Source organism: Rhineura floridana, chromosome 4, assembly GCF_030035675.1.
Source record: "Rhineura floridana isolate rRhiFlo1 chromosome 4, rRhiFlo1.hap2, whole genome shotgun sequence".
NCBI classification, from domain to species: domain Eukaryota; kingdom Metazoa; phylum Chordata; class Lepidosauria; order Squamata; family Rhineuridae; genus Rhineura; species Rhineura floridana.
Window position 1 is genome coordinate 14933347 of NC_084483.1, and position 25108 is coordinate 14958454.

Sequence of the window (25108 nt, forward strand, 5' to 3'; positions counted from 1 at the left end):
CTCACTTGGAGCTCTCCATGGTGCTGCAACACCTGACCTGCCTTGCTCCACGGGCTTCTTTGCCAGATCACAACAATGTCAGTTGATTGTGCGGACATCAGGGTATGTGGTGGTGGGAGGGGCTATCCCATGCAGTGGCAACAGTGTGGAGGGCTAGCCCACACAGCCGTACAGGCCCCTCCATGCATTCTTTCACGGTGTGGAAGGGATTATGTGAAAAAACCCTATTGTTTCAAGGAGGTATGCTATAATGTACAGACACTAATAACATCAAATAATCATCCACTGGAGTCCATCCATCCTCCTCCCCTCAGGGATCTCTGACAAAACAGCAGGCAGGGCAGAAACTTGAAGAAGCTCACTGTCACATGCTTGGGAAAGAGGCTGGTGCATGCCACGCTTATTAGGAAGCTGCCTTACTCTGCATCAGACCATTGGTCCATCTAGCCCAATATTGTCTACTCTAACTGGCAGCGTCTATTCACAGTCGTTCCCAGCCCTACCTAGAGATGCCAGCAATTGAATTTGGGACCTTCTGCAGGCAAAGCAGTTGTTCTATTATTACTGACCTGCATCTTTTCCCAGCTTCTGCGGTCTGCATTTTATTTCGAATTGCACTTCTTGGACTGATATGTGGACAGGAACCCAGTTATCCTTTTGCATTTCTCTGAATTTTGCAATATAGTTCTCAGCTCAAAAACTGCACTAAAAAGTGTCTTAAATGCATATTTTAGGATAAAATGCAGACAAAAATAGTATTTTAGGATAAAATGTGGCCCAAAATTACATTTTACGATATAAATGCATTCAAAATGTGTATTTCAGGGTAAAATGTGCATACAAATGCAATTTTTCATGCAGTTTGTTTTAAAAAAACTTTGTAGAATGACATGGTATCCTTTCATAAGTCTGTTCCATCCCACTTGCGAAACAGACATGGATTGGAAATAAACAGACTGTTCTGTTCCTAATTTTAATTGTTTTATTTTTATTTATTAGTTCAGTTATATCTTGCCTTTCCTCCACGGAGCTGAAGGTGACATACCTGGTTCTCCTCCCCATTTTATCTTCACAACAACCTGGTGAGCCAGGTAAGACTGAGAGAGAGTGACATGCCCAAGGTCACCACTTGCCCACCCTCCAGTTTTCTTCCCTATTGCTCTGTGCATGCTATGGATTATGAAGATTTGCCCAGCTAAGGTGCAAAGCCAGTGTGGTGTCGTGGCTAGAATGTAAGCTTCATGGCTGGGAGGGGGATTTGAGGCCAGATCTCCCAGCTCATAGCCTAATGTTCTAAGCACCACACTGGCAAGCACTCCTGTGAACAGGAGACAAGGGTGGAGCAGGCTGTGCCTTGCTGGAGTGCCACAGTTAAGATGGGGAGTGTGGGAGGTGAAGTTTCCTAATGTCTCCTGCCTTAGGAATTGTCAGTAGCTGACTGTGACCCAGGCTGTGGTTGACCCATCCAGTATGATTGACATTCTGCCTTCCCATGCCTTATACTATTTATGTAAATATTGCAAACCCTTCAGTAAAATCTTAGAGAGAAGGTCATAAAATGTTCAAATGGTAATAAAGGAGTGCTTCTAATGAAACCAACTCTAATGAGAGCACTTAAGAAAGAGTTTTCTGGAAGCATCTGTTTGCAATTAAATGCCTGTCAAAATATTTGGCATGGGGACTAACAGTTCAGAAAATAGCTCCTAATGAAAGCTATGGGATTTTTTTTTTTTAGTATGTGGGCTGAAGCAGATCTTAAATATAGCCTTAATTCCACAGAAGAAAAGTTACAGAGCAAATGAGATGATGTTGTCTTTTAGAATCAGCTAGTGTACATAATCCAGTTCACAAACTTCCAAATTACTCAGAACCCTTCCTCAGGATTGACTGCACCAGCAGAAGAACATATCCACGCTGGAAATTAAACCTGGTAGATTCCCACACATCCTCAGTTCAGCATCTTATAGATACATCTGCTGGTATGATCAAACTATGTTTAGTGAATTTATAGGTTGCCATAGAAACAGACAAGGCACTGAATAGAAATTAGCAGCAAAGGGTATGCCAAGTTTGTATGGCCTCCTCCACCTATTCTTCCTCGACTGCTGCTAGAATGGCATAATGAGTTGGCATAATGCCTATTTGTTTCCTTGCCACCACTTCATCACCTTTCCCTTCATCTAGAATTCTGTGTGCATTCTGAGGCACCCATGTTGCCCTACATACAGGGGTTCCATTCTTTTCAGTAGTGACACCAAGTTAGTTTCAGCTCCTTGCACTGGGAGTGAATCAGGAAGCCCGTGAAGGCAGGCAAACCCCTGTGCAAATTACCAGTTTGCTGGAAGGGGCGACTTGTCTAAAAATGTACCCATTTCGGCTCACCTTGTATGAGTCACTATGTCTGTCAAAGCGCCACCTTCCAGAAATTCCATAACCACCCACAGCTCATCTCCCACAAGGTAACTGTTGTACATGTCGACTACATTCTCATGATGATAGTCTCTCATTATTACAACCTAGGAGAAGAACACAAAAGAACAACATATGAATTACATGGATATGGACTCCCCCCCCCAATCTTGGGTGCCAAATTGTACAGACCTTTTTTTTAATACACACCTGACCAATGTATTTTAATAATCAACATCATAACCTTGAACTAAAAGTAGGTGCATGTCAGATCCTTGTGTGGAACTGGGTTTGAAGTATGTGTGGTCAAAGCAGAGAGACCCTGCCTAGTGACTCTGGAGCCCCTTCCCCCAATGCATTAAAGCTGCAATGTGATGATGAGGCTAGGACAGTGCAAAGGGTTTCTGCACCTGAAGCTGCTGTGCACAAGCAGAATTTTGGGCAGGTGCAATTTGGGAGTAAAGAAAACTGCTGAAATGCCCCTTTCTGCAACTATTAAAGAAATGGGATAGGAGTTCTGCTCCTTTGCGTCTACTTGTCAAGGGGAAAGAAAAAAAAGGTTCCCCTGCATATGTGTAATGAGGCTTTCCGAATCATAAAGCACGCATTTAGGAAGCTGGCAGGCCTGTGTGTGTATTTTGTATAAGGAGCTTTGGGAAGACTGTGCATTGTTTATCTGAATGGGCTGGTCCCATCTGAGCGGCAAGCTGTGACCACTGCCAGCACTGCAGCAGATGCCGGTGCTTGCGGCAGCAGCATCTGCCTCCTGCTACTGCTGCCACAGCTGTGCTGTGGGAGGTTTAGAGAAAGGCAGTAGTTTAGTAGTAGAGCACATGCTTTGCATGCACAATGTCCCAGGTTCCATTCCTAGCATTTCCTGGTAGGGCAGGGAAAGACCCTTTTTCTGAACCCCCCCAAGATCTGCTCTAGTCAGTGTGGGCAATATGGAGCCTGATGGACCACTGGTATGATGGCATAAGGAAGCTTCCTTAGTGACACTGCTCTGGAGGAAGTAGGAGAGGGGCTGGATCCTTTTAGGCCTCCTTGCTGCGGCTGTATCTGACCTGTACCACTTTAACAGTCCTGGCCTCCCCCAAATACTCCTGGGAACTGTAGTTTGTTAAGAGTGCTGAGTGTTGGTAAAGGTAAAGGTGTCCCCGCACTTATAATGCGAGTCGTTTCCAACTCTTAGGGTGACGTCTTGCGACGTTTACTAGGCAGACCGTATATATGGGGTGGGATTGCCAGTTCCGTCCCCGGCCTTTCTTTACCCCCCAGCGTATGCCGGGTACTCATTTTACCGACCATGGATGGATGGAAGGCTGAGTGGACCTCGGCCCCTTTTACTGGAGATTCGACTTCCTTCCTCCACTCCGGCTGTGAGCAGAGCTTTCGGCTGCGTTACCACCGCTTACCACTCTGTGCCACGGAGGATCCTTGAGGAGGAGACCCATATTCCCCTCACAGAGCCACAGTTGCCAGATTGGTGTAACAACCAAATCCTCTTCCTAGGGAACTCTGGGAATTGTAGCTCAGAAACTTGCTGACTAAGACCAATGTTTGAAATTAAGCTTTCATCCATTCAGAACGTCACAATTTGAACCGTTTGGCAATTTGTGTAAGTTGAATTCTTTGGTGTTGTTTTTAATAGCAATTTTATTCATTTATGAGATGATGGCCAAGAGGTTGGGGCATTAAGCTGTATTCTTGTAGGTGTAAATTTAGAAGGTTGTCTCCAATTCACGGAGCTATTTAACGGGACCTGTTCTGAGGGTGCAGGCCAATTCAAAAGAGGACTGAGTGCATTACAAATTGTATCACTCTCTATATATTGCCGTTTGTATTTAATGGATGTTAGCAAACCTCTAAGATAGTTAAGTATATTTCTAGCATGTCTATTGCCTTACACCACTGTTCTTCAATCTTGGGTCCCCAGATGTTGTTGGACTACAACTCCCATCAACTCCAGCTATCTTAGCCAATGGCCAAGGATGATGGGAGTTGTAGTCTAACAACATCTGGGGACCTAAGGCTGAAGAACAGTGCCTAAGACATTCATTTTACTTAGTTCCTGGCTTTCCTCCAATGAACTCAAGGCAGCTAACATTGTTTTCCCCCTCCCAACAACCTTGTGAAGTACATTAGGCTGAGAGGTGGTGATGGGCCTAAGATAACTGAGCAAGCTTCATGGCCAAATTGTCAGTATCTGCCAGCTGCACCAAGGTGATTAATGGTGCTGTAAAACAATTAGCCGGCAACTACCTAAGCAGGGGCTTGCTTGTAAAGCAGATATGCAAGGGAGAAGGTCTAGGGGTTTCAGTGCAAATACCTGTTCATCTTCCAAAAGGCAAAGTCAGTGAACAAACCAACGGTTTGATATTCCAACAAGGCAATCTGGGTTTTAAGAATCAACAGGGCACAGCTGGCGAGGGCCTGACACTGGAATCTGGCAATGCTTCCAGCAGAGGGCAAAAGGCTTATCACTGCCTTTTAAGCTCCCCTCCCTGGTTCAGGTGCTAGCAACCAGCCCACCGACTCCCAGGGGCTGGTAGCCTTAAATGCCAGAAGGCCTCCATTGCTCTGCTACTCGCAGGCGTCTTTGCTCTGCAGGGAGCGGAGGGGCCTCCTGTTCACTCTCTGAGTCTGACTGAGGGGCTCCAGCTGTGTCCTGAACACCTTCCAGTGGTTGGAGGTCTGGAGCTGCATCTTGGGTGAGTCTGCTTGTTCCCTCTCCTGGGTCTGCTGTGCCAATCCACTGCTCCTCCTCCTCCTCTGAGGCCTCATCTGATGGAGGCATGACACAAATAAGGGTTTGAACCTGAGTCTCCATCGTTTAGGTCCCACACTGTAACCGCTATATCACACAGACATCTGGCAGCTCAGAGCATAGATTCTCAACTGAAGACATATCAGAATATGCCCCTTATTGAGACAGTATCCAATTCAGTGGCATCCTTAAGTCCAATTAAAATTGATGGGCACATTCTGGTGGTATGCTTGCCTTCAATTAAAATCAATGGAGGCAATTTGGTGGCATGCTTAAGTCCAATTAAAACCAGTGGGCGCAATCTGGAGCATGGTTAACTCTACTTAAAATCAATTGGAGCAATTTGGTGGCATGGTTAAGCCCAATGAAAAACCAATGGGTACAATCCAGTGGTATGCTTAGGCCCAATTGAAATCAATGGGATGGGAGCACCTTCGCATGGTTCCGAAATGACTTACCTCATTGAAGAGCAGTTCCCTTCTTTGCTGCTTCCTGAGATCCATTTTCTTCACCGCAACTTGCTTCCCTGTGTGTTTTTCTGTGGCGATGCAAACTATACCGGTGGAACCTTCCCCAATTTTGATGAAGTTGTCCAAGTACTCTCGAGGGTCTCCGGGGCTCACCACCAGCTGCAAGGCTGCTCGGAACTGCTCGTGTGACACCCGGGAGGGCTGCTGATCTGAGGATGAGCCCCAGCTTGGTGGAGGATAAGCACTTGAAGTGACGCTCGGGGAGCTCGGGTAAGAAGCTGTGGAAATGTAATGTGAGCTTGGCTGCAGAGACGGCTGGTGGTGATAGTGAGAGAATTTGTGATAGACTGCTGGGTACTGGTAGCCACTGCCTGAATAGGAGACTTTGCTTTGAGTTTGAGGTAGCTTTGTTGGGCCTCGGGGGTAAGTGTCTGATCCAGACAGCGGTGGGCTTACAACCATCTGTGCTCGATCGTAATCCAGCTGTGAAGAGAGGCAAGTCAACAAGTAAGCTTTGATTCATGTGCATGGAGTGTTCCCCAAATGACGGGATGAGTACAATTGTTCTTGTGACATCTCTCAAGTCAGAGCACCTGACCAATGGGGACATAGCTGGCTCCCTACCAGATATATATCTCAAGAACTGTATGCTGGCTCCCAAAGTGCTACTTGTTTCAATTGATACATAGTAACCCCATTCATAGAGTTGCCTTCTTTGAAATGGAGAAAATGCCACAGCTCAGGGCTCAGAAGGGGATCCACTGATGATTGCAGCCACAAGTACCAGGGGCAACTCCCCAAACGGGCTCAAATCCCTAGGCTGTACAAATGCAGGTAGTCTGCAGGCAATTGCTTTTCAGAGGAGAGGGCCCTGGCTCAGGTTCAAACACTGGCATCTCCAGTTAATAGGATCTTTGATAGCTGACAGGGAAATACCTTTGCCTGCACCCTTGGTGAATTACAGACAGACAGAGCATATGATACTTGGTTAGATGGGCCAACGATCTGACTTAGAACAAGGCAGCTTCGTATGTAGTTGATTTCTGATTTCTTGCTTGTCCAAGATGCATAACTCTCTGACTGTATTAGAGTTAACTCTAGCAGAGTCTACAGCAGGGGTGGGGAACTTGTGGCTGTCTAGATATTGCTGAATTCCGACTCCCATCATCCCTGATCATTGACTATGCTAGCTGGGGCTGATGGGGCTTGGAGTCTAACCTCTGAAGACCATCCCTAGTCTACGGACATAGTCTTCAGACAGAATTGGGCACAACTCAACAAGAAGTTGTTCTGCACAAGCTCCATTGAACTATGGCACGTCTCATTCATATCAATAGGACATGTTCAGGAGATCATCCCACTAGATTATGTTCTATATTTGTGTCCGTCTAGCATGGTTTACAGAGCTACTAAATGTACAGAGCTACTTTCACAGCCCATGTACTGTAGTATTCTTCTAATACTACATGGAATGCCATCAGAAACAGAGTTGCAAACCTATGCACCAATAAGGTGCTTAGATCTCCTTGACAAGTGGGATTTGAGGAGCTCAGTTGCAGCCCAGGTCTTTACAGTTATTTAACCCTACAGCAGATGTGTCATCCTCAGTATTTGTTCTCTTAAAAATGGCAAGAGTAATTTTCAGAACTGCATCCTTGGTGGGATATGATCATCTAATCGCTCTCCAAAATTACCATGATTATTTTCCTCACTGAAGTAGTCTGGATTTTTCTTGCACTTTTCTCCCGTCTAAATCGTATACCTGTACAATCTGATCATGCAGACATCTGCAAATCAGGCCTTTTTTTACACTGCCCTTCATACTGTCAATGCGGTGGGCAGAAGTGCACTGCCATATTCACCTGGATTTTTTCCATACGTGTGTGTGCTTTTGAGCATTCCAAGGCATCAGGCCGGCTGCTACTGGAATAAATCTGATCCAGCACAGCTGCTCTTATAGCTGTCGATGGTTTGAGCAGATCAGCTGTTGCTGCTGCTCAGTCAGTTTGGGAACAAGATGGAAAAAAGGCACCATGAAAAGTGTGTGTGCAATGTATATCTCTGATATAGGTCATGCTTAGTCCCCCCCCATGTGCCAAGTGTGAATTATAGATTCTTGATGGGGGGGGGCATCTATTGATATGCTGGAGTTTGTGAAGCAACAGTTTCCTCTCAGATGAAAGTCCATTGTGACGAATTGGTACAGCAACATCTGTTGTACAACACATGACCAATTTTCCTGACTATTCCTTTTGCTTGGCTAGACAGGAGATGTTTCATACTGTCTGCAACAGTTCAGAAATAGCTCAATTTACAACCTGGTCTTCAGAGCAGAACTCCCCCTTGAATTTAAAGTTGTTTCCCTACTCTGTGACTGGCGAATCATAGTTTTTGGGCTTGGGCTAAGAGGGATTGTATCCTTATACATTTTCCTAAGCAAAAACTGAACAGGGTCACAATGATGATTGCTAGCATTTTAATATGCCAAATGGTAACAATTTATCAGAGCCCACATATTATGCCAGGAAGGGGGATTCTGTGGCCATCCAGGTGTTCTTGGACTCCAGCTCCCATCAGCCTACAGTAAGCTAGGGTGGCTAATAATCAGGGATGATGGGAGTTGTGATCCAACAACATCTGGAGGGCTATGGGTTTCCCACCTCTGCATTGAGCTCAGAAAGGATGAAATTATCATGAGTTACTTTTGTAGGCTTCTGTGAGAGCAACTTTTGGTAATTTCCATTCTACCACATATGATTTAATTATTTATTTAATATCCCGCCCTTCCTCCTAGCACAGCCTTTCCCAACTCGTGGGCCACCAGATGTTGTTGCACCACAACTCCCATCAGCCTCAGCCAGCATTGCCAATGGTCAGGGAAGTTGGGAATTGTGGTCCAACAACATCTGGTGGCCCACGAGTTGGGAAAGGCTGTCCTAGAAGGAGCCCAGGGTGCCAAGTGTCTAGGGTTAATTAGTCAACTAAAGGTTTAATTGCAGATGTAAAAAACTGTCACCTGACTAACTTTTAAGATAACAAGCAAGCAAACAAAAAGCGCTGGGGTACTGAAGAGGCCTAATGCTGAACACAGACTATTTCTTTTTCCTATAACATTTGATGATAAAGGGGCTTAAAATGGCTTTTCTCAGTTTAAGATGGAAGATATCCTCTCTTCACAGCAAGGGTGTACAGCACCCTTTACAGCAACTCCCATCAGCCTCAGCCAGCAGGGGTGATGTCAGTCAAAGTCCAGCAACATCTGGAGGGCCATGGGTTATCCAGCCCTATTATAATGCCAGTGGCTCTACAAGAGGCTTTCAGAGCATAAAAATCCTTGGTTCAAGATATTCTTTGACCTATGTCGGTGGTCTTGGCACCTCTGAATTTTTTTTTGCCCCCCAAAAGGATCTTGCAGACCTGAAAAAGATGCAGAAAAGGGCAAGCATGATGATCAAGAGGCTGGAGCATCTTTCCTACAAGGGAAGGTGAAAGCTTTCGGAGGTAAAGATGATGGTGATGATGATGAGTGGGTGTGTTAGAAGAATCATGTGTACAGAAAGTGAAAAGGGAGCTACTAGAACCAATAAAACTGACTGGCGGTAGTTTCAGGGTTGACAAGAGCAAGTACATTTTCACTCAACATATAATTAAGTTATGGAATTCACTGTCAAATGGTGATGGTCACTGTCTTAGAAGGGGATTGAATAAATACATGGAAGACCTATCACTGGGGGTTTATCCATAACAGCTGAATGGAACCTTCAGATTTGGAAGCAGTCTGCCACTGAATACCAGTTGCTAGGGGGCAATGGTTGCTAGGGAGGGCAATTGTCTTTGTCCTCTTCTTGCGGGCTTTCTGGAAGCATCTGTCTGGACACTGCAGGAAACAGGATGCTGGACTTCATGGACCTTTGGTTTTACCTAGCAAGGTTGTTCATATGTTCTTTAAAGTAGGGATAGGAAAACCTGTGGCCCTCCAGATATTGCTGAAGTCCAACTCCTGTAAGCCCAGCCAGCATGATCAATAGATAGGGATGATGGGAATTGTAGTCTGGAAAAATCTAGAGGGCTACAGTCCCCTACCCCCTCTGCTTTACAGTATGAGCCACAGCTGACTGAAGGTACGAGTGGCCCACTGAAATCTATGCCAATACTTCTTTATGTCCTTTTAAAACCAGAATCTATCACAATACTGATGGACCTTGAACTTCCTTATTCTTGGAAGGCATTTTAACTCTGGTGTTTTTTAAATATTTGATTTAAAAGCTGTTGAACATTGTGCTGTTTTCAGGTGTATGCTTCTCTATAGGCACATAAAGCTGCCTCACCTTGGGTTGAGATTTTTGGCCCCTCTTGCCTGGCATTACCCACTCCTGATGAGCATTGGTTCTCCGAGATCTAAGGCAGAGGTCTTTGCAAGCACTTGCTATCAGATCTTTGGACTGGTGATGTCAGGGAATGAATGACTCTCGGCTTAAGCAAAGCATTCTCCTTCAGAATTTTCAAAAAGCTACTTCTCTTGTGGTTTGATGATGTTTAACTTTATTTAAATATGATTGTACTTAATGGGTTGATTGATTGATTGGGTAAAAGTCAAACAGTGAACATATTAAGAATCTTTAAATTGACTGACAGTACTACTAGTATAAACTCAAAATCAAAAGATGTAGCATCTCCATATAACGTTAGGAACAGACAATTCACGGGAATAATAGCCCAGTCATTCCAGATGTTTGCATGAAAAGTCATAAAAAATAAATTGCTCCCCAGCTGCCTTTACAACTTTACAAAGCTGTGTATGAGGGTGTATATCAGGGACAGGCAACATGGTGTTGTGGACTACAACTCCCATCAGTCCCAGCCAGCATGGCCAATGGTAAGGGATGATAGGGATTGTAGTTCACAAAATCTGAAGAGCACCACGCTGCTTACCCCCAGTGTGTAGGTGTGTATTTATATGTGTAATCTCTGATCAGTAGCATACATGCAACTTGAGCAAAGTCATGCTTTGGAAAAAATAATAATACAGCACAGAAGATCACACTGATATTTCATTCCTGAGAGAATGTATAAGACAGGCACATAAAATAAGAACTCCACCTCTTAATCTTTAGGTTTTTTTTTTTCAAAAGACACAGAATTTTGACATTTCCTGAATTATTTTCTAAAATGACAAACTAATTTAAATGTAGTGTCACAAAATCAATCTTTTTAAAAGTCTAAAATCAAAAATCAGTCTAGGAGGTAATTATATCAGTGCCAGTGTTTAGAAGATGACTCTAACAATGACGTTTTACATGACTTTAATCAGATTTGCTTGTGAGTGTTTATAATTCAGACTATTGCACTCTTTGTATCTAGTATTTTTTTAAAATGTCTTGCCTAGCTTTTTATCCATTAATTCTTGACATTTTCAAATATTCCTCTGGGCACATCTAAGGAAAATGTACCTACATCCATGTGAGATTAACAACAACAAAAAAGTAAACTATTTCTGAAAAGGAACAATTCTCCGCTTTATTCAAAGCAAAAGAGCTTAGGATAATGCATGTAACATCTTCGAGGTGGGTGGGGGTTGCGACATAGTCTCATGATGTAGCACAATTACAAATAATTATAGCGGTGAATTTATTTAATCAATCAATTTCAGTGGTGGAGCATAGAGTGCTCAGTTGCTAGTTTCATTGCTGGCTGCCAGCCAGGAGTTCCCTGATCCATGTTAGTTAAATGCACATTAATCTGAATTTGGCAGTGTAATCAAGGACCCAACTGAACTGTGAAATTGAATTCTGCAGTGGAACATCATTTGACCATTTTATGCTAAGACTGCGGGAGGGGGGCCGAGGGGAAGAAAAGAATTTGCTGCAGCATCAATTTGTCACTGTAGGCTGCTTGCACGGCGAGGGAGTGTTTGTGACTGAGGTGTACTCAATGGAGGAAGATAGATTCAAAGTAGAGATCAGTGTCTGGCAACCTCTTGCATCCAGTGTACTCGCTCTTTTCATCTCTCAGCAAGCTCTGATGGAAAGTAGGTTTCCTGTACTCCCAGAAGGCGTTTCTGAAGCGTAGAACTGCCAGGCTTCTTTTTCTTGAAACAGAGCATTTCTAAAGGCTCTGAAAATGCTGACTATCCACCAAGGGCAGAAACTCCAACTGCATCTTAGAGCCGCAAATTCCCAGGATACAAATGAGCTGCATGCCAGCAACAGACCCATGTGATGATTAAGTCTGTGAATTAATTCAACCTGCTGGAAAGACTCGTCGTATCTCACAAAACAAAAAAAGTGTCCGTGTTCACAGTGGGTTGGCTCCGCAGCACCAAAATTAACATGGAAGGATGACTGTTAAGGAAAACTAAGTGCAAAGACAGCTACTCCTCTGACTCTTCCACTAGCGCAAGACGCCTTGGTTTCCATTTTAACTGTGCAAGTGGAGCAGTGGCTTGAGTCCATAAGGAAAGCCCTGTCTGGAACCGACAGAGTCTCTTTCATACTTTGTTGCCAGCACTGATTAGCATCTCATCAAAGAGGAGAAAAAAGTAACACAGAATAATAATGGCATTCATTTTTCACTGTGGGTGGAGGGACAGGTTGCTCTTTGGTGGTCATGGCAGGGAAGAACCTCGTCTCTTGATCACTGGAAGGCCTGATCTCTGCTTTTCTGAGTTTCTGACTTTTCTCAGAGTCATTTTCAAACTTTTCTCTGCAGCCATGACAACTGAAAGTTTGAAAGCTAGAAATGAAGGGAGCTTGGCTGTGAGGAAGCATGCCTTGACTACACACATCCTTGGCGCCACAAGGCAAGATGTAAAGCCGCATCTTTATTTATATCCCACCAAGGCAACATTGGCTCCTGTAATGTCGATATGAGAATTTGGGCAGGGGCAACTTCATTATTATGCAGAAGCTGTTATTTGTGTTTTACATCTATATCTCACTGTCCTTCCATGATGGCTGTGGAAACAGGGCTCTCAGCTAGCCTCCCATCCAGGCCCAGACCTGCTTAGCTTCTACAAGATTCTGTTTCATGTAGCTTTAGACCACATCCCGAGAGGCTTCCTCTTATCCTTTGCTATTATTTTTTTTTAAAAAAGTGATGTGAAGAGTTATGGCAGTTGCCTGCTCTCTTTCTTTCAAATCATTGAAATTAAGATAGTATACAGCTCTGCCACTTCTCTTCCAGCAATCTGCTGTTTCAGTGAATGGACATAGGTTCTCCTCATGAAAAAGCTCTTGACACATATCAAGCAAAGTACCCCCCACACCTATGAAACTCTTTTATCAGTTTAATAATTATGTGGGCAGCTCACATGTTAGATACAGGTTAATTACTTTTCCATGTTAGTGATTTGAAATTTACTTTAATCAATATCAGGAGTAGCTTTTTTTTTTTTTTTGCATGGTAGACTACAAGAGACGGGTTTAAGAAAAGAAAACAAAAAACCCCAAAACACGCTTTTGTAAAAATGTATTCAGGCCAACATTCCACACACACACATGTGACTCAAGATGCTCCATTTTCTGCTTTTTGAGACATGCATACCGAAAGATAAAACTTGATACACCTTAATTCTAATACGGTCCAAGCACAGAGATCAACAGCACTGGAAAATCCAGATAGGCATGCACCAGGTATTGTTTCATTGCATATTTCTTTTTGACATTTATATTTTAATTAAGCTCCCACAGGAAATTCTTTTAAAGTGGTGTGTGTGGGGGATTTTCAGGTCCAGGTCAACAGAGCAGATTAAGTTCTGACAAGAAATCCATCAAAAGCACTGCAGTGAAACGGAGGAACATGCTGCCGCAGAAGCAGCTGTACTGCCTAGTCTTAATGTAACTCAAGCATAGATCTTTTCCCTTCGGCACAAAAAGCCTTTCAGTTACTAAGAAGTGAATATCCCTGATGCTTTAAGAACTCATTTTACTTTTGGGGTGAAGGAGGGGGGAAGGGATGGGAATGCAATAAAAACAACAAAAAGCAACCATTTGATAGGCTTCAAACGAACGAGGTGATCTTGGATACTAACGCCAGTGAAGGCACTAATGCAGAAATAGGTGGACAGCTACATCCCTGTGGAACAGCACAGAAAGACAGACAATGGACATCCCACTCCTTCCTAGAGCTGACATGTTTGGATAAATGAAACGAAGTGCAATTTTACTGCTACATAGCTGATTCCCATGGCACGGAAATGAAGAATGACTCAGGCTGTGTTGGGTGGACTGTGAACCAGCCTGTGATGAAATTTGTTATGTAGCCTGCCCCATGGTGCTTCACAGTGTGGCTGAACTGAAATATGGAGAACAGGTTCAGAATGCCAGTTCAGAATGGACAAAAGAAAGGATCACAGCCACAAAGCCCAATTGACTTACGGAATTTGCTGTCACAAGAGGTGGTTCATGGTGATCTGCCTGAAAAGGGGATTAAACAAAGTCCTGGAAGAAGAGCATGGCAGCCAAATGGAAGTTCTAAGCTCAGAGACAGTATATCTCTGAATAACCAGACATTGCTGCTGGTGGTGGGAGGCACAGCATGGGAGGGGTGCTGCCTTCATGTCCCGATTTGTGAGCTTCCTGAAGGTATTTGGCTGGTCACCATTGGAAACAGGATGCTGGACTAAATGGGGCTTGATGCATCAGGTTTTTTTTTAGGTCTTTACAAGCAGAGTCAGTTTACATTTTACAGTACTAAAAGGGTCAGACAAACTAGCTCTTACTCTGGAATAAGCCTATTGAATTCCATAGGATTGCTCTGGAGGCACGGACTTGAAGGCTACTTTCTTTAGTCAATTGATGCAAAATGCTTCTGCATGGCTTAGTCTTAACTACCTGATTATATCAAATGACGTTCAGCCACATAGTGCAGAAATAGCAGCCACCTATGGATCTGCTATCCCATAAGGTTTGCACAAGCCTGCAAATTTAGGATGCAATGTTCTTTGTGCATGCTCAGGCCTTTGGTAAGGAGAAATTCTTGGACTAGAAATGTAAAATGGTTACAGTGTTGGAAAGTCTCTGTGGTGTCACTGAAAAATATAGAGGGACCTTTATAGACAAAGGTATAGAGTTTAGATTCCCTCCCTCCGGAGGTGAACTCCAAAAACAAACCATAACTAAAGAATAACAGGGACCTTCATAATATATGTCCTTAACTGAATTGCACTGAAAACATCATCCCCCCCCCCCAGAAAGACTCCTTTTCTTATGAAAAGCACTATTGTTCATGGAATTCGCATCATGGACTAGCTGCAGCAAGCAAATGAGGCAGACTGACACGGCAACCCTACACCTACTTATCAGGAAGGAAGCTCCATTGAACTCAATCGCACTTACTTTTGAATAGGCATGTACAGAGTTGTACTGCGAATCAGAACCAATATTTTAAAATGGAACACTCAGTTATGAGAAGGAATTTTGAGAAGATTATGTTTATTAGTATGGGCTCAATTCCTCATGGAAAATGCCTCATGGGAGCCATGTCATTTCTTGCTGGCTAAGCTATCAAGTATTTACAGCTGGGATGGGGAAACTGTGGTCCTCCAGATGTTGTTGGACTACATCTCCCATCAGCCTCAGCCAGCATGGCCAATAGTCCAGGACAATGGGAGGTGTAGTCCAACAACATCTGGATGACCACCGTTTCCCCATCTCTGATCTACAGGCTAAACAAAATGCTACATCAAATGTATGAGTGCTGTCAAAAACAGCAGCCACTCATTGAGTTCTCCTTCTCTCTCCCCGCTCTCTATCTCCATAAAGTATAGGAGAACTTACCTGCTCCTGATCTACATCACTGGATGCTGCTGGTCAAGTTCCACTTGATGTAATAGGGTGAAGGGGCAGAAGTTAAACATTTGGTTGCTATTTTGATGGCAACTGTGCATTTAGTGTAATGCACATCTAGAGATGCTACAGTAATCAGATCAGTTTCACTTTTATACTTCACTGAATGCACCTTCCTTCCTATTCTAAAAACAAATGATCATTGGCTGCCTGTGTAAATTCTTCTGTATGAGTCAGTGTGGAATGCATATTTAGATGCTCATTCAGATGTGCATCCCATTGAAAGAAATTGTCAGCACCCACATTTGGATGTCCATTTTACTGAAAGCAATGCAGTAGCTACTGGAAGGCGTCCACATTTGAGTATGCATTCCAATCCACATCCAATTGCTGAGTGGTTGTATGAGTGAGTGTGTGATTGTGTATAAAGTATGAGTTTTGTTATTTATTTTATTTTTATTATGTGCCTGGGCGAGAGGATAGTGTGTTGGGAGGGAGGACCAAAGGGGGCCCCAATCAGTGCAGTGACGGGTAATGGGAGGTATGGCGCTGTGAGGAAGACATGCCAGTTAAGGGGAACTCGGCCCAGACAATTGGTGGCTGTGCCGTGTTCTGGTCCTCCTCACACCCACAGGATTGCTGGTAGTCTTATCAGCCAACCCTTGGATCTCCAGTTGCTGCTTCTTAATGCCAGATTGGTAAATAATAAAACCTCCCTCATCCATGATTTAATTGTGGATGAGGCGGCCGATCTGGCATGTATTACCGAAACCTGGGTGAGCAATCTGGGAGGTATTAATCTCTCCCAGTTGTGCCCACCTGGATATTCGGTCCAGCATCAGGGCAGATCCGAGGGTCGGGGAGGGGGAATCGCTGTGGTCTATAAAAGTTCCATTCCTCTCGTTAGGCACCCTATCCAGGTGGCTAATGGCCTGGAGTGTCTGCACATTGCGTTGGGTCAGCGAGACAGACTGGGAATACCGTCCACCCTGCTGACCAGCAGCTTCCCTAGCTGAGCTGACAGAGGTGGTCTCGGATTTGGTGTTGCGATCCCCCAAACTTCTGGTATTGGGGGATCTCAACATTCATGCCGAGGCCGTTTTGTCTGGAGCGGCTCAGGACTTCATGACCTCCATGACAGCCATGGGGCTGTCTCAATTTGTTACTGGCCCTACGCATGTGTCGGGACATACTCTAGACTTGATTTTTGCCACTGGGCTAGGGGATGGTGATCTGGGAGTGAGGAATTTTACATCTATTCCTTTGTCATGGACAGATCACCGCCTATTGAGATTTAGACTCACATTGTCTTCTCCCCTCTGCAAGGGTGGAGGACTGATTAAGATGGTCCGTCCCCGGAGACTAATGAATCCTGAGAGATTTCAAAGGGCTCTAGGGAATTTTCCGGCTGATAAAACTGACGATTCTGTCGAAACCTTGGTCACTCTGTGGAATACGGAAATGACCCAGGCAGTTGACACAATCGCCCCGGTGCGCCCTCTCCATTGCAGAGCTCAATTGGCTCCTTGGTTTACCTCGGAGCTAAGAGTGATGAAGCAAGAAAGGAGACGGCTTGAGTGCAAATGGAGGCGAACTCCCGATGGCTGTAATTATGCTCTTGTGAAGGCCTCTACCAAACGTTATGTGAAGGCGGTGAGGGCAGCAAAGAAGCAGTACTTTGCTGCCTCCATTCAGTCATCTTGTAACCGCCCAGCGGAACTTTATAAAGTTGTCCGGGGACTTCTACACTCTGGTCCTCCGGATGCAATACAACCATCAATAGCCCGCTGTAATGAGTTTGCGAGGCACTTCCAAGATAAGATCACGAACATCCGCTGGGACCTTGACTCCAATATTGTAGCAGTTGAACCTAATGAGGTGTCCAGAACACAGTCCTGTCCGGTTTTATTGGATGAGTTTCAGTTGGTACAGCTCGAGGATGTGGACAAGGTGCTTGGACAGGTGCGGGCGACCACTTCTGCTCTGGATCCTTGCCCCTCATGGCTAATAAAAGCTAGCAGGAATGGAACAGCTGGTTGGGCCAAGGAGGTGATTAATGCCTCTTTACGAGAGGGAGTGGTCCCACTCTGCCTGAAACAGGCGGTGGTGAGACCGCTTCTGAAAAAGCCCTCCTTGGACCCCGATAATTTCAACAACTATAGACCGGTAGCAAATGTTCCATTTCTGGGCAAGGTTCTAGAGCGTGTGGTCGCTCACCAACTCCAGGCTCTCTTGGATGAAACTGATTATCTGGATCCATTTCAATCTGGCTTTCGGCCGGGGTTTGGTACAGAAACGGCCTTGGTCGCCCTGTATGATGACCTCTGTCGGGAGAAAGACAGAGGGAGTGTAACTCTGTTGGTTCTCCTTGATCTCTCAGCGGCTTTTGATACCATCGACCATGGTATCCTCCTGGGGCGACTCACGGATTTAGGAATTGGAGGCACTGCCTGGCAGTGGCTGCGCTCCTATCTTGGGAGTCGTCTCCAGAAGGTGATGCTTGGGGAACATTATTTGAGTCCCTGGTTACTCCAATATGGGGTCCCGCAGGGTTCAGTTCTGTCCCCCATGCTCTTTAATATCTATATGAAGCCGCTGGGTGAGGTCATCAGGAGTTTTGGAGTGCGTTTTCAGCAATATGCTGATGATACGCAACTCTACTCCTTTTCATCTTCCTCAGGCGAGGCTGTCAATGTACTGAACCGCTGCCTAGCCACGATAATGGACTGGATGAGAGCTAATAAACTGAAACTCAACCCTGACAAGACTGAGATGCTGTTGGTGGGGGGGTACTCTACCCAGGTGGTTGATGTCAGACCTGCTCTGGATGGGGTTACACTCCCCCTAAAGGAGCAGGTCCGTAGTTTGGGGGTCTTATTAGATCCGCTCCTGTCACTTGAGGCTCAGGTAGCCTCGGTGGCACGGAATGCATTCTACCAGCTTCGGCTGGTAGCCCAACTACGACCCTATCTGGACAGGGAGAACCTCGCCTCAGTTATTCACGCTCTGGTAACCTCTAGATTGGATTACTGTAATGCACTCTACGTAGGGTTACCTTTGAAGACGATTCGGAAACTTCAGCTAGTGCAGAATGCTGCGGGCAGAGTTCTTACTGGGACGAAGAAATTCGACCATATAACACCTATTCTGGCCCAACTGCACTGGCTACCTATATGTTTCCGGGCCAGATTCAAAGTGTTGGTTCTTACCTATAAAGCCCTTAACGGCATCGGACCGCAATATCTGATGGAATGCCTCTCTCGCTATGCACCTACCCGTTCACTGCGCTCGACGTCTAAGGCCCTTCTCTGGGTCCCAACTCACAGGGAGGCCCGGAGAACAGCAACTAGATCTAGGGCCTTTTCAGTGGTGGCCCCGGAATTATGGAACACCCTCCCAGATGAGATACGCCTGGCGCCTTCTTTGTTATCTTTTCGGCGCCAGGTAAAAACCTACCTCTGTGCCCAGGCATTTTAAGCTTAAATTTAATTTTAATTTTAAACTTAACTGTAATTGTAATTTTTATTTTATTTGTATTCTAATTTTGTTTTTAAATATGTTTTATAATTGTATGCTGCAATCCACTCTTGTTCGTATTTTAAATGTGGTTTTATCTTGCTGTACACCGCCCTGACAGCTCGTTGCTATAGGGCGGTTTAAAAGCGTAAATAAATAAATAAATAAATATCAAAGGCACTCTGCAGCTGGATCTGAGACTATGAAGCAGAAAAGTGGGAAATTCCTTGGAAGAAAAAGGGTGGGATTTGCACATCTCTTGGCCAGAAAACTATCACTCTATATAGCCCAATGTATTGCCTGTACTTCTACCAAACATGTGGAAGTAGCATTAGAGTTATAATCAAGCCTAAAAGTACAGGTATTCTGATAAAAACTGAGGAACCTTTCATACATAATTAAGATGCCTGTACGTAAGCCCCTTTCACCTCTCTGTGATATAGAACCAAGTCTTCTGAGGGACCAGTGGAAATACTGGGGCTAAATCAGAGTGCAAAATATGTGTTCAACTCTAAATATTGATAAGACCACAACACTGAAAATGTTGACCTGTAAAAGTTTACCTTTGGAATGCCTGCTGCTGTTTCTGATAATCGAGGGTAGGTATATGAACTATACGAATGGCCTTGCTGATTGGACTTAAAAGCACTTGCTCCATAGGGCATGAGTGGCTCTTGGAGACCAGAGCCTGACCTGGACCTCTGTCGCATGGCAGGTTGAGGGCTTGTCTGGTTTACATAGGATGACTTTGGCCTTTTGTCATAATCATCCTTGGCCCAATCGCTGTCACTGTATTCTAGTATCTCTCCTGAGCAATGACTGTGAATGGAAGTTCTAGAAGGAGTGTAATGAAAAGATTCTTTATAATCCAGAGAAGATCCACTAGGAGCCCTCTCATACTCCAGCTTCAGGCCACCATACTCATTCGGTTTGCTTTTTGTTTCCATGTGAGCATGATAATCTGGCAAGAACCTAGAGATATCAGACTTCAGGGGCTTAGCTTCTGAAAAATACATTTCGCTGGGCTTCATTTTTGCCACGTGCCCATTTTGTTTGGCAGCACAGCTGCCTTTGGAGTATCTGTCCAACTCTTCCCCATGAACACTCTTGTCTCTGTATTTCTCAGTGAGGAAGTCCACAGTGGTCTCTGACTCACTCGAATACTGGGAATACGTGATGTAGCCATTTTCTTGCTGGTGGATTTCGATGTGATTGGAGTGTCCCAGGCGAGGGGTGGGAGGGCTCTCTTTCCGGAGCGAGTTGGAACGTGTCACAGAGATATTATCAAATTCTTCGAGCAAGCCATTGATTGAAGTATCCTTGGAAGGTTTATTTCCTCTAACGATGGTCTGGGAACAGAAGATAGCTTTTGATTAAAGACCGCCTTAGATTTCATGTTATTCTGATAAAACCATAGAACAGAACAATTTCAACTGCACTGCAAGGAACATGCTGACAGCCTGCCATGTCCTTCCATCAAATATAACACTTTAGGACAAAATGTCATTTCCCCTAAAGATGCATTATTGCATACTCTTGCAAACTTTATACACAACTAGAGACTATTATAACAAATTGCCATTTGATGTTAGTCTGTACCACTGCCAGGCAAAACTAACAACCAGTTTGCCAGCATTTGACTGAATGAAAGGAAATCACTCCCCAGTTTGGAGTCACTTACACAAGTTGTTATGGGGAAAAGCAACAGTGGAGCAGATGATGTGCTGCTTATCATTCTTCCGTAAAAAGGTCACTTAAGGTAATGCTACCGAGATGCATTGCAAGGTGGAAGGAAAAAAAGGAACGAGATACCACATGCACTTTTCTTCTCTGCTCTCTACACTTAGTATCTCAAAGTGAGTATCTCAAAGTGATACAGTAGGGCTCCGCTTTACAGCGCTTTGCTTTACAGCGCTTTGCTAATGCTGCGGTCTCAGTTAGACGCAATTAGACTAAAGCCCCACTCATATGGCGCTTGTTCCGCTTTTACGGCGGTTTTTGGGCATCCCGTGCCATTCTATTCAATGGGTTCTGCTTTACAGTGGTTTTCACTTTTCAGCGGAGGTCCGGAACGTAACCCGCCATAGGAGTGGGCCCTACTGTAATTTGCTAGCTTCTTCATGGGCCAGAATGAGAGAAGCCCAGAGTTAACTAGAGTACATGCTTTGGTTCTAGGTTTAATTCCTGGTATCTCCATTTAAGACAAGGATGGGGAACCTCAGGGCTGGGGGATGAATGCGGGCCTCTCAGTCTGGCCTCCAGGCCCCACCCCAGGCCACACCCCCTCCCCGGCCCTGCTTCACACCCTCCCTGGGCATTTTTGCCTGGCCAGAAGGTGTTCTTGAACTCCCATCACGCCTCTTACTTGCCTGGATGGAGGATAGAGATCGGTGTGTGAGCGTATGTAGAAAATTGTCTACTATACAAAGGTAACATTCACATTCTTGCTCCACTCACTTTTGCCTCTGCCCCCGTCTGCTACTGGTGCATGTCCCCAGAAAGACTGCCCAGAAAGAAATGTGACCCTCAGGTGGAAAAATATCCCCCCCCCCCGAAAAGGTATCTCTGATGGCAGGCCTCTACCTGAGACTTTGCAGGCCGTCTGCCAGTCAGTGTCAGACATTACTGGGCTAGCTGGACCAGTGGCCTGACTCTGTCTAGAGACAGCTTCCTATGAGAAGTTAACCATTTAAAGGCTCAGCTGAGCCATCCATTCTTTGGTCAAGCAGACCCATAAGTATTTAGTGGTGGTAGGGATGGGGTTCGCTGCCTAGTTCTGATCTGCTTGGATTCTGAGCGTGTCTTTCCTTCCTGACCTGCCCTTTTTTTTGTTCCCATTTGCTTTTGTGGTTGACGATCCACTGGGTCTTTTTGCAAAAAACACAATTATTTTTTAATGAAAATGCTTATGATGTTTCATGTGTTTTTTCCCTATTTACATATCATTTAGGCAGATAATTGCCCACTGAGTCTGTCTCTTGCTTCAGGCTAACTGATGTGCTGCTTAATGATTCCCCCCCACTTTGCTGTTCTTGTTGTTTGGCAGTAGTTTTGATTTTTGCTGTTGAAAAGTTGACAACCACTGCTTATTTTAACTTCTTTTTTCCTGCTAAATTTTGGTAGTACAGCTTCAAAAGCCCAGGTGGGAGATCCTGTCCAAGTCTGGCTGCAGTGTACTTCAGTGTAATGGGAGTAAGAAAGGAAAAAAAGGATGAGTTGTTGAATTTATATAACTTATAAGAGAAAGCCAAACAAATATGGTGAGTACTGAGTAGTGAAGGAAGTGAATCCCTCCTATTTCATTCAAAAAGTAATGTCCTTCGCTGCATTGCAGTGAAATGTAAGTATTTTCATAATTGGCATAATGGGCAGATATGAGCAATTCATACAGTAATAGTAAGTAACTGAGAAGCAGTCGATTTTTTCACATACAGTAGGGCCCCGCTTTACAGCCATTCGCTAATACAGTGTTCTCAATCAGACGCAATTAGACTAAAGCCCCACTCATACAGCGCTTGTTCCACTTTTATGGCTGTTTTCGGGCATCGCGCACCATTCTATTCAACGGGTTCCGCTTTACAGCGGTTTTCGCTTTACAGCGGGGGTCCGGAACGTAACCCGCCGTATGAGTGGGGCCCTACTGTATGTGTAAAATAGCAGCTAAGTAAGTCAGTGTGAGAGAGAAACTGCTGCAATTGACAGTTTGTTGTAATAAAATGATGCTGCTTCGCTTGCGGACCTCAATGTGATGTCCATCCACCAGTGCAATCCGCACACTCTGCAACAAAGCGTTATTTAAGGTCCTCCACAGAACACCCACGCAGAATGTCTGCTGTGCTGTGTGCGGTATCTGTGATGTTGCTGCCACTTAGAAGAAAAATTTACGTAGTCTTTCATAGACTCCTGCTGGGAGGAAGGGCGGGATATAAATCAAATAATTAATAAATAAACAGATGAAAATGAAAAAAATTGCATTGTATTGAAACATCATTTGGTAGATTGAGAAAACTACATTTTCTTCTGCGATTCAATTTGATAATGAATAATGACTGAAATGATTACTTAACCTAAACAATATTTAAGGAACAGAAGAATTAGAGAACAGACAGACTAAGAAAAAAATTAACATGAATGTTAATGGCCATTTCTGAGAATTAACAAAGAGAAAATTGGAGGGGGGGTAATGGATGTAAATGGCAATCATTATCACCTAGACAGGTGTTAAGAATGCATCAGCTTGGAGGACAGCTAATTATGAAAATAATAACGTAAAATTCAGAGCAGATTTTTTTTAAAAAAAACCCATGCCGATGATAGCTGCAACCCACCACAAGAAATCAGTGCCAGCTGGAAAAGACAGTGGACTGTCGGATTGAGTCGAAATCTGGTACTATGTCTGATTTAGTGGATATTCTTCACCATCCCTAAGTGGAGGCCTGTGGATTTAAGTGAAAAGGTAGAGAAACAAGACATGCACATTCTTCTCCAAGCAACAGTTATGCATCATGCAGGAAGCACACATTCCAAATGTCAGGACGCATTAAATGTGTGGTAAAATGAGAGCTTGGGGGCCAAAGTGGGATGGAGTCTTGTTCTTGATGTAAGGTAGGTGTGGAGAAGCTATGGCCTTCCAGACACTGCTGGACTCCAACTTCCACCGTTCCTGCCCGTTGGTCATACATGCTGGGGCTGATGGGAGTTGGAGTCCAATGACATCCAGAAGGCCACAGCTTCCCCATTGCTGCTGTAAAGAGTTATGTTAGTTTAGTATGATGGTATACCAGTGATCCTACCTGAGAATAGTTTGTCCTTCTACTTGGACTCATGTCCTTTGCCTCTGCCCCCTGCCTAGATTTTGCTTAAGCAAAGCATCCAGGGAAGTCAAAGAGGGCCCAGACAATGCCAGTCAGTACCCACCTTTTTTGTGGGACTATATAGCTTATATGGGTGATTGTAATCCTCCAGTCTCTATGCTGAGAGCTATGACCTCTCCCCCATCTCATTTTTTTCTTACTGATTCTTTATTTCTTACTGATTCTTCACCCACAGAAAATGGCTTCCACGACTCTTCAATTAAGTCTGCCAGTAGAATAAATGCCAAGCAACTCTGATCTCTCATTGATCCTTGTACTGGTTTCTGTTTGCAATTATGAGCCTGTGTTGCTATTTTGTACCTGTTGATACTGAGATAACAGGTCAAACGGGAAGAGCCAGATTTGCTTCCCTTTGCCTTTGGAGCCGCTCAGTGGCATGAATGTGTTTTGTTAAATGCTTGCCTTTCTTTTGACAGGCCAGTTCTGTGTCATTCATATTTAATTATCGCATCATAAAACAACACAACTGACAATGAAATGCTTTATAATTTAATGTAAGACCGAAGCACCCAAGAGACAGCCACTTCCCCTGTGTCAACATGTGACTCAGATGCAAGGGCTGATTTAATATCCTCCCCGTATTTATGCTTCCAAGCAGAGAAGATTCTTGTTGTCCCCCTCGGCCCCCGCTTTGCTATGTAGCTTCACTTATTTTGCCTGTGCTTGTGGATCCTCTCTGCTTGTCTGAGAGCAAAGAGGAGGACCCTTTGCAGGCATGAGGTTGCTATGCACATAAAATGATTTTTCATCACACTGAGGCATTGCTGTATTTCATTTGTGCCTTATCTGGGGATGTTCAACCCCCTCCCCCCACTTCCTGGAGGAATTCTGCAGGCACATTCACTTCCTTGGCCCTGATTTCTGCTGAAAATTGATCTGTTCAGGATAAAGCTGCTCCTTGTGAATGGAAAAGAGGTGGGAGCAGGGAATGGCATGAGTTGCACAGATGCTGTGGCTATGCAAAGGCAGCTAGTAGCTGACATAGGGAGTTGATGACTGGTTCAGGCTGCCAACTGCACTACTATCAACTGGGCTTTGCTGTCTTTCTAGGTGGGGAACCCTGACCCTCCAGATTTTGCTTAACTACAACTCCCATAATCCTTGACCCATGGGCATGTTTGCTGGGGCTGACTGGAACTGTAGCTCAGCAACATCTGGAGGTCCAAAGGTTCCCCACATGTGTTTTAGGTGATGGTCATACTTGCTGGAAATTTGCAAATCCTATTGAATTGTGTGGAAGTTCAGAAAACAAATTCAAGCCAGAATCTGTCAAAAAAAAAAAAACTA

The 25108-nt window shown here is 44.5% G+C and overlaps 1 protein-coding gene across 3 annotated transcripts in view; it reads right to left on the reverse strand.

Annotated features, from left to right (window-relative positions):
* Nucleotides 1–25108, reverse strand: part of PAK5 (p21 (RAC1) activated kinase 5) — a 159073-nt gene that overhangs the window by 15166 nt on the left and 118799 nt on the right. For all 3 annotated transcript variants that reach the window (XM_061622545.1, XM_061622544.1, XM_061622543.1), the window contains 3 exons: nt 19511–20296; nt 5635–6129; nt 2383–2516 (listed from right to left, as the gene is read on the reverse strand). In XM_061622545.1, the coding sequence (XP_061478529.1) occupies nt 2383–2516; nt 5635–6129; nt 19511–20296 (1415 nt within the window). The remainder of the gene's footprint in view (nt 1–2382; nt 2517–5634; nt 6130–19510; nt 20297–25108) is intronic.